The sequence below is a fragment of the Otolemur garnettii genome, unplaced genomic scaffold (assembly GCF_000181295.1).
Source record: "Otolemur garnettii isolate 467f Iridium unplaced genomic scaffold, OtoGar3 scaffold00016, whole genome shotgun sequence".
Taxonomy (NCBI): Eukaryota; Metazoa; Chordata; class Mammalia; order Primates; family Galagidae; genus Otolemur; species Otolemur garnettii.
In genome coordinates, this window is record NW_003852411.1 from 28,586,061 (window position 1) to 28,599,679 (window position 13,619).

A 13,619-nucleotide genomic window follows, 5' to 3' on the forward strand; every position below is an offset into this window, starting at 1 on the left:
TATTTTTTTTGATAGAGAAAAAAACTTTAATGGAGCACCAGTAGTATACATATAAAACATACATAGGTAGAAAAATAAATCCAGTCAAAGTATTACAGAGAATAATACAAAAAGCCTTGTGTTCTGTACAGCATGGTGCTAACCACTTTTGAATTGAGGTTCCTTTTCTGATCAGTCTATTGGTATCTGGTAGAATTTTACAGCATTTCTATTAAAAAAAAAATACAACCTGCTCCTGGATGACCAGTCTCTTCATGTTTATTCCTCCTTTTAAATATGTCCATTTCTCATTATTAAAAAGGGGTCCTAATTTAGTGAGCTTAAAAGCTGACAATGACAGTCTCAGTGGCCAACTTTTTTTTTTTTTTTTTATGTCACCCTTGGTAGAGTGCCATATCATCACAGCTCACAGCAACCTCAAACTCTTGGGCTTAAGCAATTCTCTTGCCTCGGCCTCCCAAGTAGCTGGGACTACAGGCACCTGCCATCATGCCTGGCTATTTTTTGTTGCAGTTGTCATTGTTTAGCTGGCCTGGGTCAGGTTTGAACCCGCTAGCCTTGGTATATGTGGCTGGCATTGTAACCACTGTGCTATGGGCTCAAAGTCTCAGTGGTCAACTTTTTAAAGAAAATTGTTAAAAATTAAAAAAGAAAATTGTTAAGACCTTTATAAAGAAGTCAGTTCCCAAGGTGGAGTGTTTTTGCCAAGTGAGCCTCTACAGTCAAGCTCCTTGGTTGTTTACACAAGTCTGAGGAGCAGGAGTTACAGAAGTGGGGTTGGCTCAGGGGATCTCAGCTTTGTTTGTGGCTTTGATCACTGCCTGAGGCAGCTGTGAGGGGTAGGGGTCACTGTACCCAGCCAAGTGTGTTTCCGCCTCAGAGATGAGCTCTAGGGTCCCTCCTCAGAGAGTGTCCTGAAGCTACAGCTGTCACCTGGGTTCTGCTTGCTGCTTTCAGAGTCTTCTACAATGACACTTAGTTTGTCAAAAACCTCATTCTCATCAGACAGCAGGAAGGAGAAAAACAGAAGTGTGCTATGATGAGGGTAGCCCCAAAACTCTTTCAGGTGCTGCAGGAGGGGGTTCCCAGGGGAGAAGGTGTACTTTGTCTTCTTGTAAATGCACCACAGCAGAGCAAAACAGCCCAGGAGCACCAGGACGGCCACAAAGGCACACACGATGAGGACCAAGGCAACTATCCAGGAGGGGACTGTCTTGTCATTAGTTGTTTGCTCACAGACAGGCTCACTCCACTGGCCGGTTTTGTTGCAATCAGGAAGAAACCCTTGAACTTGAACACAATAAGTTGTCCATGGTTCTAGGTTTCTGAGGACCTCAAAGTCATACTGAGGCGTGATCTGGAACTTTTCATCAGTACCATTTTTCCAGTATTGCACATGGTAAGCCCACGAGTCATAAATATTCTTCATGGTCCATGTTGCAGGTTCGTTCTCAATTCGGGGGGCTGAGAAACGCATATGTAAAGAATCAGCGTGCATTTCTGCTTGTATTCCAGCAGGCCCAATGGTGATGTTTACCCAGTCTGAATGCTCATCTGCAAATTCAGCTCTGACTCTCAAGGTGTGGTCCCCACCCTTGGAAAGACTTGAGAAATCACATTCCATGGAGACAGCTCTCATGCATACATCTTGGAATTTCCTATAAGTTGGGTACTGAGCTGTGAAAGTCAGATTCCCTTTGGAAAAAGCAGGTGACTTCCACTGTAGAATGTTCTTGAAATTAACTGAATTCATTCTGACATTTTCAGGAGGTGGCACCATTCCCAATACTGACACCGGCAGGCAGCCACCCAGCCACCTCGCCAGGTTCTGCGCCATTATCTTTCCTATTTAGCAATCTCATTTCAAATGGCATGTGTTAGCATTTTTCAGCCAGAGACGCAGACTTAATCATCTTTCTTAATTAAATTCAGTTGAGGTAAAGCCAGTCTGATGAAACCATCGAATCTTCTGCATAGATATTTCTGAGATGAGAAAAGTTCTGTTGGAAGTTAACTTGAACCCTCTTGCCTGATGCCCTGACCATTTTACCAAGATATGTACACGGCTTCTAAGGGTCATCAGCAGCAAAGATTACACAACAGCCTCCCAGTAGTACCTTGCTGTCATATAAAGAATGTGCATATTTGTAACCAATTCAAGTGATAGTTCAGTAACACTTCCTCTGGCTCAGACCTACACGGGAAATGGGGCTTTGCTGACTACCATCTTCTGAAGTTACAGCCGGGCGTTGTGGCAGGTGCCTGTCGCCCCAGCTACCAGGGAGGCTGAGGCAAGAGCATGGCTTTGAGCCCAAGAGTTTGAGTTGCTGTGAGCTATGACACCACCATACTCTATCTAAAGTGACAGAGTGAGACTCTGTCTCAAGAAACTAAAAATAAAAATAAGAATGAAGACTTCATAAGTTGGTAAAACATCATTTTTGTCCTGGGAATTTATCTCCTGTTTCTGTTTTAATGTCTTGCTTAGGTCCTGAGTTGTAAGCCTTTAACTGTTTCCACCACCCTCCTCTGATTTCTGGGTAGTCAATACAGGACTACCATTCACAACTTATATTCCGCTGAAGAAGCAATAGCAATGACTAAAGAAACAAAGCAGGGATACTCCCAGAATAGAAAACCAAGAGTGACAAGAGATTGTAAAATTCACCTAGTCCAGCTCTCCACTTACTAACAATGCACTGGTAATCAGGAGGTTTGTCTTGGCCTGTGATCAGTCTACACTGGACCTGGGTCTAGAACCCTATCTTGGCCTATGATCAGTCTACACTGGACCTGGGTCTAGAACCCTATCTTGGCCTGTGATCAGTCTACACTGGACCTGGGTCTAGAACCCTGGCCTCCCAGCCCAGCACTCTTTCCACATATTATCCCACACAGAAATGGAGTGAACCATCTTAACTTTTCCATTTGGATTTTCCCTCTCATGTTTTAATGACGAAAACATGTGTTGTTAACACTTTCTTTGGGACGAATTAACTGTTCCAGTTTATTGAACACAAGTCAATAAAACAAGGCTAAGAAAAAAATCAAAGAAAAATCATGTACAATTTCAATAGATTTTTCAGATGTTTTGAAATCTGCAAAGCGTTGAATAAGTATCCTGTGGGGAAGGTAATCGTTTCTCCCACAGATGTTTTGAGAATTCTCCTGGAATGCAAATAAGTAGCACAGGATTTCATTCCCATGTGGATGTGCATACTTATTTAATAAATATAATACAGTTTCTAAACACATTCGTATGTATGTATCTTACTGGCGTGTTTAAACTATATGTCAGTGGGAGAAGATGATCAGTAATTTGTGTAGCAAGTAAAGACTACGCTCTAGAAGACATCAGTGCTCTGAAAGCCACTCTTTACCTTTTAATTACCTCCAGCAAATGAAAATATGCTGGAGACTTCTTTGGCTTTGAAAAGACTGGCCTTGAGTAAGCTCCTTAGAAGTTTCTGGTAACTTTCCATTGCAGAATATGCTTTTGAATGACTTTAACTTGGGATAAACTCATTAAACATAAGTTGCTGAGGAATCAAGAAAGTCAAAGCCCATTGCTTACATATTATAACTATGGAGAGTTTAAAATAAATACATTTCATTCTTAGTGGGACTAGAAATTCTCCCAAAGTTATATAATTGTGAATTTTATATATGTTCTCAGAGATACATACACACATTATTCATCAGTACAAATAAACTTTCTCAGAAAGCACATTTTTGTTACTATGCACATCCCCACCCCAAAAAAACTACGAAAATGTGTCACACACAGCTACACACACACTTACGTTTTACAACTGCCAAAAAGCCATCCTTGAACAATAAATTAGCAGATGGAGCATGTGTTGGTCCTTCTGTTCTCATCTTAAATATCTGTTCATTTAACTAATAGCTATTAATCCAATTAGGAAGTGTTGCCACATTAACATCTGGGAATAATACAATTCACATACATTTCCTTTCGACTCCCAGTTTGTGTAAAAAATAACAAATTCTGATTTGCAAAGAACCCTTCATGATAATGCAGATTTCCTCATTCTGTGACCTACGTCACCCTACTTACCTCCTCTAACAAACAGTACCTTCATGGAATTGCAAAATATCCCAAGTAGAAACCATTTCTTATACAACTGTTTATTCCCAGAATCTAGCATAATACCAAATACTGCGGATAAATTAGTAACACAGATAGAAAGAATGGGTGGATTTAGAAAACAAATATTGAAATGAGGACTCCGTGCACACAGAGGCAGTTTCTAATTTTCTTTTTTGTTTGTGTTTTTTTTTTTTTTTGGCCATTAGTGTTCTTTTTTTTTGGAGACAGAGTCTCATTTTGTCACCCTCAGTAAAGTGTTATGGAGTCACAGCTCACAGCAACCTCAAACTCTTGGGCTCAAGTGATTTTTTTGCCTCAGCTTCCCAAGTTGCTGGGATTACAGGCACCTACCACAAAGCCTGGCTATATTTTTAGACATGGGGGTCCTGCTCTGGCTCATGCTGGTCCCAAACTCCTGAGCTCAGGCAATCAACCCGCCTGAGCCTCCCAGAGTGCTAAGATTACGGGTGTGAGCCACCACACCCGGCATGGCCATTAGTATTCTGCACCCAACTATTAGTTGTAATAAAGAACAGATAAACACCGGGTCCATGTTGCCTATTCTCTTTCTTGGGGCTTAGAGTCCTCTCAAGTTCCTTCATAAGCCAGTAAGAGTTATATGCGAACCACATAAGCTCCTGGGATCTCTTTTTTACATCCATTCCCATGTGGATGTGCATACTTACTTAATACGTATAATATGGTTTTTAAATGCATTCACATACATGTATCTGAATGGTGTGTTTTAACCATAGTCAGTGAAGGAAGAGGACATATAGCCTTTCCCCCTTAACTCCTACTTTTCCTCAAGCCTAGAGTTCAGGATTCGCATCCAATCTGGTTGCTTTTTGAATGGACTTTTCTTCCCTCCATTCCTTTCTCTCATTGAGATTGAATAAAGGAAAAGGAGAATAATTATTTGAGTACTAAAAAACTCCTTTTATTAAAAGAGATGTCCTCAACCTTACATTAAGGCTGGGCTCTCCTATGCAGGTCTGCTTCAGAGAAAATGACAATCAGGCCTTAAAGTCTCTGGCCCCAGCTCTTCTCAGGTGTCTGCACTTACCATGATCCATCACAGGCCCCATCTCCATCTATTCTAGACCTTTCCTAGGCCTCCTGCCTTCTGACACATCCTTTGATACAATTTACCTCCTCCCTCCTCACTGCCATGTGCTAATAAGCCAATAACATAACTTCTCTTATTGCACCGAAGATATTAATTTTTTAGTATTTTACTCTCTACCAGGTGAAGTATTTGTGTTTTCATAGAGACTTTCAGGTTTTGATATTTTAGCCCAAAGGAAAACATCTAAAAATTTACAGTTTAGGCCTTATAGCAGACTTGGGTTAGCCTTTGACCCTTATTCAATCTCAATGAGAGAAAGGAATGGAAGGAAGAAAAGTCCATACAAAAGCAACCAGGTTGGACCCCCTGATCCCCGCTAACTCCCTGAACTGGACAGTCACTGAGATCCCGTAAAGCAGACAGACCAACATACTCAGCTTGGGGTCTAGAATCCTGAAATTAACCCCGCCAGGAGTAACAGAGGCTTGGTTGGCCCAGATTCTTTTAGTTTCTGTTTATAGAAAATATAATTTTCCAATGTCATATTCCCATCTAGCATGTCTCCTCTTTCTACCCAAAGTGGTAGAGATATTTATGACTATGAATGGTTAGACAGGCAGTTAAGGGTATCATTTGTTCATTCACAAACATTTTCGAGCTACAGACACAAACATCCAAGTGACAGGCACTAGGACACACAGATCATAAAGCCGAGTCACTACCTTGGAGAAGCCTGGTCTAATAAGAGACTCAGATAAATGACAAGAGGTGTGTTATAATAGACAAGGAAACAAAAAAGTCTGAGCACAGAAGAATACAAAGTTTTCTGTTAGGATACCTCAGGGCACAGACACAGTCCAGGAGTGGAGAATGGTTGAAATTACTCTTCCATTGAAAATCAGACTTGCAATGGGCCACTCTTACTGAGAAGAGTGTGTCACGTATCTGGGAGAGTTGAGCAGGGCTAGGTCATGACTTTCAGACGCCCCAGTCATTATTGCCTTTGTGGGATAGATGCTTCATCCATATGTGTGTGTGTCTATATATATATGTTAATATATACATTTTATATATATAAAAGCTGACATATGTATATGTTTTTATATATATATTTATATATATGTCAGCTTTGGGCTTCAGCTGGAGTTCTTTCTAGCCTATGTTTTCTCTCCCACACTATGATGTGAGCCTCCTTGAAGAAGTTCCACCATGCCTGATTCCACTGACCTTCATAGTAGTGAAATTCCTGATGCGGTCAAATTCAAACATGATCTCAATGTAGCCATTGGTGGCACTCTCATTCCGCCAGCCCACATAGTCATAGCCAGGCCACACGTGGTACTCATGCGTCTGGGTGAAATCGTCCAGGCCAGACACTCCATCTGTCAACTGGCCTAGCCCTTCCGTCATGCTGCTCAGGGCAAGAGAGGAGGAGGAAAAGGAGAAGGGAGCCTGAGTTAATCACACGGCACACAAGAGCTTTCACCTAGTGACAGCTTATCAGAGCTTTTTATCTTAGATTTTTAAGAGCTTATTATCTTGAAATTGAAGGATTATAAATAATTCAATGTATATTGTGGTATCAACTCTCTCTTCTTGCATTAGGGGAGAACTAAGAATTTCATATAAATCAATCATACATACTTGATGGTTACCCCTTGAGGAGCAAAACTTTTAAATAACATCATTTTATATGAAAGCTTTGTATAATCTATTATACTATAAGCCTTAATATAATGACTCAGTATTATCAAATGCCTTTGATGGATTTATTCATTGAGTAAATAAAGGAATGAATAAGGGCACAGAATGAATACCAGAGTAAATATTAATAGTAGCACTTACCCCATCACCAAATAAATGTCAGAGCTTTTGGAAATTTTTCTGAACCCTTATGACTGTATGTTGTCATGGTTCAGTGAATCAATTTCAGAGAAGCCAGTCACACCCTCTTCTACCCACGGCTCCAACAACTGAATTTGCCATCAAACTAAAGGGGGAAAATGTAATCTCTAAATTTAATATCAATTTAATTTAATTTGTAGAATACTAGACCCATAAAGTAAAATGTATGGATTTCATGAAAGTCTTAGGTATTGGATTCAGTTTTGTTTTTTAGCTTGGTAGCCTTTTTTTTTTAACCTGAGTGTGAGGCTCTGTTTTAAATGACTGAGCTTGCCAGAAGCCTGACTTCTCAATGGGACATAGGTATATTTATGTTTATTTGACTATTTGAAGAACATAAAGAGGCCTCCTTCCTTCTTTTTATGGAAGGACAGAGCAAGAACTGATCATGTGGAACTTCTCTGTCCTTAAGCTCTTCATCTCAAACTCTGAAAGGTAAATCACAAGTCTCCAAAATGAAGAGATTGGAATATTCACCATCAACCATAAGGGATATGACCCTTGAGATTTATAACACGTCAATGATAGGTAAAATTTATGAATTGCAAAGGAAGACTAATTATGCCACCACACAGATACATTTTAAAATATATTTATTTGCTAAAAAATGTTTAGCAAATTATAAAATTCAGCTGGCCTTATCCAGAGTGACCAGAGCCTAGATCTCCCTTCCAAGGTTTTTCCATCTTTTTCTTCTCTCTACAGATCAGAAGGCTAGGAGAATATAAGTTTACTTGCAATAAACAAATTTCCCTTTATCTCCCGAAAAATAAATCCAATGAAAGTCTTAGGAAAAGCAACATAAATTAAAAGTATGCTTGTTCAGATTCTCTTTGATCAATACTAACTCAAGTGGAGAAGGAAGAAACTGTCCATGTTTACTGTATATACTTTAGAATTATAATAATTATTACAAGTATATATTACTCTTGAAACGTGTTAATTAATCAAGTCACTTTTTCTACTATGACAATCTATTTCCTGAGATCCTGACCTAGGCAGCTTGGATCTCATCACTCAGCCAGCTCAACCAGATATTTTTACTTCCTTGGTTATTAAGTAGAAGCCCATTGCATCAAAATTTCTGTAATTCGTTTTTATCTTTCCTCTGGAGTCCAGAGTGGTACTTCCAGCTACTTTCCTTATTTCTCTATTTGGATGTCCTGCTTATATCCTAAACTAAATGCATGATCAGCCCCTGCTGCTGTACCTGGTGCACAGTAAACACTCAACATCTATTTGTTGAGTGAAAAACTATCATCCCCATCATTTCAGCCACTTAAACCCACAGGCTTCATCTGACTCACTCTTTCTCCCTACTGTCTTGCCCCCTATATCCAAACAGATGTCAAATGTTCCTTAAATCATTCTTATTACCATTCCCTCAGTCGTGATGATGGCTTTGGTCATTAATTCTTTTTACTTGACAAAATTTGAAATTAGATGATGTCCCTTATTACATCCCTCATTCCACTCAAATGGGTATTTTCTAAAGTGCAGTGCCCAATGGGAGGTCCAGTAAAGACCTGACAGAACAAATGAAATAGGAACTGGGCCCCAAAGATAGGTAAAACTTTCAGAGATAGACAAATTTCCATACTGTTTGATTAATCTGTCTCAAGCTCCAATCATGTCTTGGCCTTGCATTACAAATCATCAATAACTCATTATGTTGATAATTTTCATAAAGAACAACAACTCCTCTTCCTCCTCCTCCTTGTCTCCTTCTTCCTCACCTTGATTTCAAGTTCCTCCAAAATATGACATCGTCTTTCTTGTTATGCTTCTCATCTACTTCTTTGCTACATAAATAGTGGCCTGTGATTAAGTAAACTGTTAATTTTTTCCTAGACATTTCCCTAAACTTTACAGTCATGATTGTACTTTTTTCTCATGCTTGTTCCTCTGCCTAGAAATTCCATTTCAAGATTCTCTAACTGTAAAAGTTCTACCCATCCTCTGGGGCCCAATTCAAATTTATCTATTCTCTTGTATCTTTCCTGGACCTCCAATCAGGTAACAGCTTACATACAGATAGCACTTGATCTTTACAAAATACTTTTCTTATACATTTTTAATCCCTAACCCTCAAAGCAAACAGAAGTAAATTTTATAACATGAATCCAAGTATTTTCCCTCTCTATCTTGTGCATTCCCACTAAGCTTACTCTTTCCTTTGACCCCTCCGCCCAAGAGTAAATATAGGCTCTCTCCAACTCATATTATTGTATAGCAGTAATGCATATCCTCTTTTAGCCTCCATTCCAAATTGTGAGCTCCTTAAAGGTAGAATCAATGCTTTCATCATCATGAATATCTACCATGCCTAGCCAATGTTTTTGCAGTAGCAGTTAATAAACACTTATTAAGCTCAACAGAATTCAGTTGATTTCTTATTTCTCAATGCGTTGACTATGCCTGTTGCAATGTGGCCAGGTGAAATAATGCCAAGACAGTTTAAGTAAATGAGGAAGAACTGTGACTGAGGACATGGAAAGGAAATGACTAGGAATATAAGACTGGATGACTCAGACATCAAGAGTGGGGATAGCAGCTGGGGGTCATGGTTGATTATCCACACCTAAGCCAGTGGAAGGCTGTAATTCCACACTCCACTTCTGACACTCCCTGCTATCTTCTCTTAACCCCTATCAACCTCTGTCATCTGGCCTGGATTTTACCATGGTCTGACCATTCTCCCAGGTTCAATATTTGCAGATAAAGAATGAGCTAGGAGGGAAAAGTATTGGTGAAATGGGATAGGCAGGACCATCTCTTATCCAACCTTAGATTCCTCCTGGATCTGACCATACACACTCCAGCACAGCCCTCCACTGAGTTGTGCCAAGCCTACGCTTTGGTCTGCTCTGCTGTTTTCAGCTCCAGCTTCTGCCACAGACAGGCCATTCCTGCCCTCAGCCCTGCCTCCTTCTTTCTGTTCTTTTCTACCTACCTTCCTCTGCTTCATGTCTCATGTTATCCTGGAAACTTTCCTCATCTATCATAAGCCTTAAAAGTCTCCCTCTTTTCACACTTTTATATTTATGAGGTCCATTCTTCCTAAACTTCTTGACCTGCCCAACGTAGTATACTTATTACTTCAGTTCTCTAGCCCTTTGTTCCTATTAGTAGACCAATATTTTTATCAGACCATATGTCTTGGTTTGAGGGTCAAAAATATGGCTACCATACTTAAAGCTAGACCACAAAGTTTAGCCCTTGCTTTGAGTCATTTATTATTTTTTTATGTATGATTACCCTGTCTTTCCAAAGTAGACTTTAACTTTCTTGGAAATAAAGATCATGTATATTCCTTCGTCTAAATTATCTCAAAATGCTTAGTACAGAGACCAAATACTAGTTAGCTGATTGATTGATTATTGATCCCAAGCCATGATAAAATCTTATTCCCTCTTAGTGGCCGTTTTCCCATTCTGGCGATCAAATTTTCTCAGAATTTACCTGTACCCAACAGCTCCATCATAGACAGAGTCGTTCAGATAAATGATGGAGCCTCCAGGGAGTACAAACTGCTGCCCAGCTGGAGCATTGTAAGACACCAAGCCATCTGCCAAAGGAAACACAGCTGTGTCAGCACCTTTGGGGAAGAGATGTGCCTGCTGCTTAGGGGCACTTACTCAAGGGAGCCATGTGGGGTTCCGAGGGCACAAGTTTGCACAGCCTGTCTGTCCACCAGGACTCAATCTGGACACACAAGAAGTGCTGCTGAGGATCACTCCCCAGTGCAGTCAGCAGAGTCGCTCTGAACTCCTTATTACAGGTGTGGGGCACCAAGCCACAGTGTAATGAGCAATGTTCCTCTTTACTCTACCCGAGAGGGAATCACTTCATTCCAGAGGTAAGCGATCCCTTCCCTTTCTGATTTGATTGTCTTTATGTCCCAGGAGTTGGGGTTCTGAATAAGGTCTATGAGCTCCCTGCGCTAGAGACCTACCTAGCCAGACACAGCCATAAAGCTCCACCCTCATGCACACGTTCATGGAGTGGTCGGTGACTGGAATGAACCGGACAAATCTGGCCACAATGGGGGGCTCCAGGTCCTTTAGGAAAATGTCATAGGGGTTACTGTTTCCATCCAGCACCTGAGAAGAGAGGAGAGAAAGTAAAGATATGGTATTAAATCCGGCTCACTTTTCTTCACCCTTCATCACCTTTGTAATGAACCCTGTCCTTTTAATTTGAAAAGCAGAAAATGTCCACTCAGCTGTCCCAGTCTTGATATTCCTTTCTGTGCCCACTTCCCACCCTCCTTCGTGCTGGGGTGTACATTGACAAGGGCGTGCCAGGTCTGGGGACACACACATCCTCACAGATAACTCGTGCTCTTCTTCTTCTAGCCTAGGTCAAAATATGGTCTTGGACATCCCACGGTCTGGACGTTTCTTCTTTCTACCTGTTTCCCATGCCGGTTCCGCCAAGAGATCCAGCGAGTGCCATCCCGACTGTAATTGATCTTGTACATGGGGGCAAACTCAATGCCATGACCCCCTGCATGGCGCCCCTGGGTCCCCACCAGAGTAATAAAATGTAGGGTGTGCAAGTCAATCTGCAGAAATTCCTTCAGGTCATCAGGTTCCACTGGAATCTCAGGACACCAGGCTCCATCTCCTTCTTCTGAGTCCAGCCTTGAGAGGTGAGGGTTGTGGAGAGAGGGAGAAACCATGAAACCACAGGGCTGTTTACCCATTCACAGCTGCCCTGCACTGAGAGGACAGAACAGGCTGGCAGCCCAAACCAGATCAACTTCTTGGGTTCTCCCCACAGGTCTGACTGCCTCCACAGTGCCCATTTGTGGTCAGATCCCTCTCCCCAGAGCACCATGAAACTCAGAGACAGTCACCACCAGGGAGATGGACCATCAGATAACATGCCACTTTTATTTCCCATGCTGATTTAAAAACTTGGAGGGAAAGCAAGCCCTTCCTACCCTCAGTTCCCCTCTAGAGTCATTTTTCATCTCCCCTCCCACTTTCAGACTCGCTGCAATGAAGCCAGCCACTTCTTGCTTAGCTACCCAGCTGTGAGTGTGGGGTGGGAGGGACAAAGGGGAGAGTCTCCAGCAGGGGCTCTGCAGTGAGGCGAGATGGCCACAGCAGCCCACAAGCAGCCATGGGAACCCACAGTGGGGGCGAGGGTAAAAGCAACTCAGGGGACTATAAATAATCTGTTTTCTTTTTATTACCCTCAGGCCAAGCTACCCCTGAGCAAAACTGTGAAATCAATATGAGGTTTATTCTGGGACCCTCTTTTTACTTTCCCTCTCCCCTAGAAGGCTGCCTTTGCCCATAGATGCTGCCCATTCCTTTGTGGCTCCTTGCCAACCCTGCCAACCATCAGTACTTTAGGGTAAAGAAGGTTTCACAGACACCCACTGAGAAGAGGGATGGACACTAACTAGAAATCCTACCTAATCTGCCCCTTTTCCATCTGCAGCAGCTCAGGCAAACCCACTGCATATAAATGAGCCCATTCACTGTGGGTGGTGCGGCTCCAAGGGCCTCTGTGGTTGGAATAGGGTTGCAAGCCCAGCATATGTGGCCAAGCCCTGAATCCTCTCCCTCAAAACATATAGAGAAGGACAGGCCCTTCACTCTGATCACTTCCTGCAAGCATCACCTCTCTTTGTCAGAACTCTGTCTCTAGGAAATCTGTCCAACCCAGAACTCGGGCTTTCTCCAGGCAACCATCCTCACCTTCCATACTTGGCGGCTGTAGACTCTGACCACTGACTGGAGGCTGTGATATCCTCATCTGGAATGTGGCCTCCTGACATGCCCAGAGGATAGCGGCATATGGCTGGACCAGGAGAAGACCAAAAAGAAAAGAAAGCACATGTTTTTATTTCCAGAGGCCCCTACAAAGAATCTCACTGATGGTTGAACAGGGAATAAAAAAACTTGCAACTTCCAAAGTCCCTCTATGACCCCAGTTGGACTCCCCTGACTCTACCAGACTTGTCTTCCTAGCTGTGGCTCCAAACACAATTTGGGCTTCCAAGACTGGACCCTCAGCCAAATCTCTCTTTTGTAACAAACTCAAACAAGTAATGTGATATAATGTAGAATGCTGATTCATGCTCAGTATTTGTATAACCTCAGGGGCCCATCCCCCATTCTCTTATTAGCAGATATGCATTTCTAATCAATTTCCTAATAGTAGTAGGTCATCCTTCAAACTACCAGGTATCCCAATGGTCCATAGAGTTATTGTGTTAGGTAGCTGTTGCAAAGTCTCTTATGATAAACTTACAATTTTGGCCCCACTTAGGACCATGTTCTGACTGCTAGCTAAAAATAATAACTTCTGAGTAGTGACTGCTACTTTCAAGCAAAGACAGAGTAACAGGGACCAGATTTGTCCCCCTATGTGAAACAATCAAAAAGCACAAAACATACGAAAATTTAGATTTTAGGATAATGAACACCAAACAACAAAGAACAGCAGTTTCTGCGAGATAGGAAACAAGATGAGCCTTACAACTGCACCAGCTTCCTGCCACGACAATATGTCCAG

General features: G+C 41.7%; 1 protein-coding gene and 1 pseudogene across 1 annotated transcript in view; both read right to left on the bottom strand.

Moving 5' to 3' along the window:
• DDR2 (discoidin domain receptor tyrosine kinase 2) overlaps positions 1-13,619 on the bottom strand; it is a 152,198-nt gene that overhangs the window by 18,675 nt on the left and 119,904 nt on the right. The window contains exons 4-8 of the mRNA XM_012802614.2: positions 12,800-12,902; positions 11,500-11,731; positions 11,041-11,188; positions 10,548-10,653; positions 6,408-6,591 (exon numbers count right to left, since the gene is read on the bottom strand). Of these exons, the coding sequence (XP_012658068.1) occupies positions 6,408-6,591; positions 10,548-10,653; positions 11,041-11,188; positions 11,500-11,731; positions 12,800-12,902 (773 nt within the window). The remainder of the gene's footprint in view (positions 1-6,407; positions 6,592-10,547; positions 10,654-11,040; positions 11,189-11,499; positions 11,732-12,799; positions 12,903-13,619) is intronic.
• LOC105886594 lies at positions 839-1,837 on the bottom strand (annotated as a pseudogene).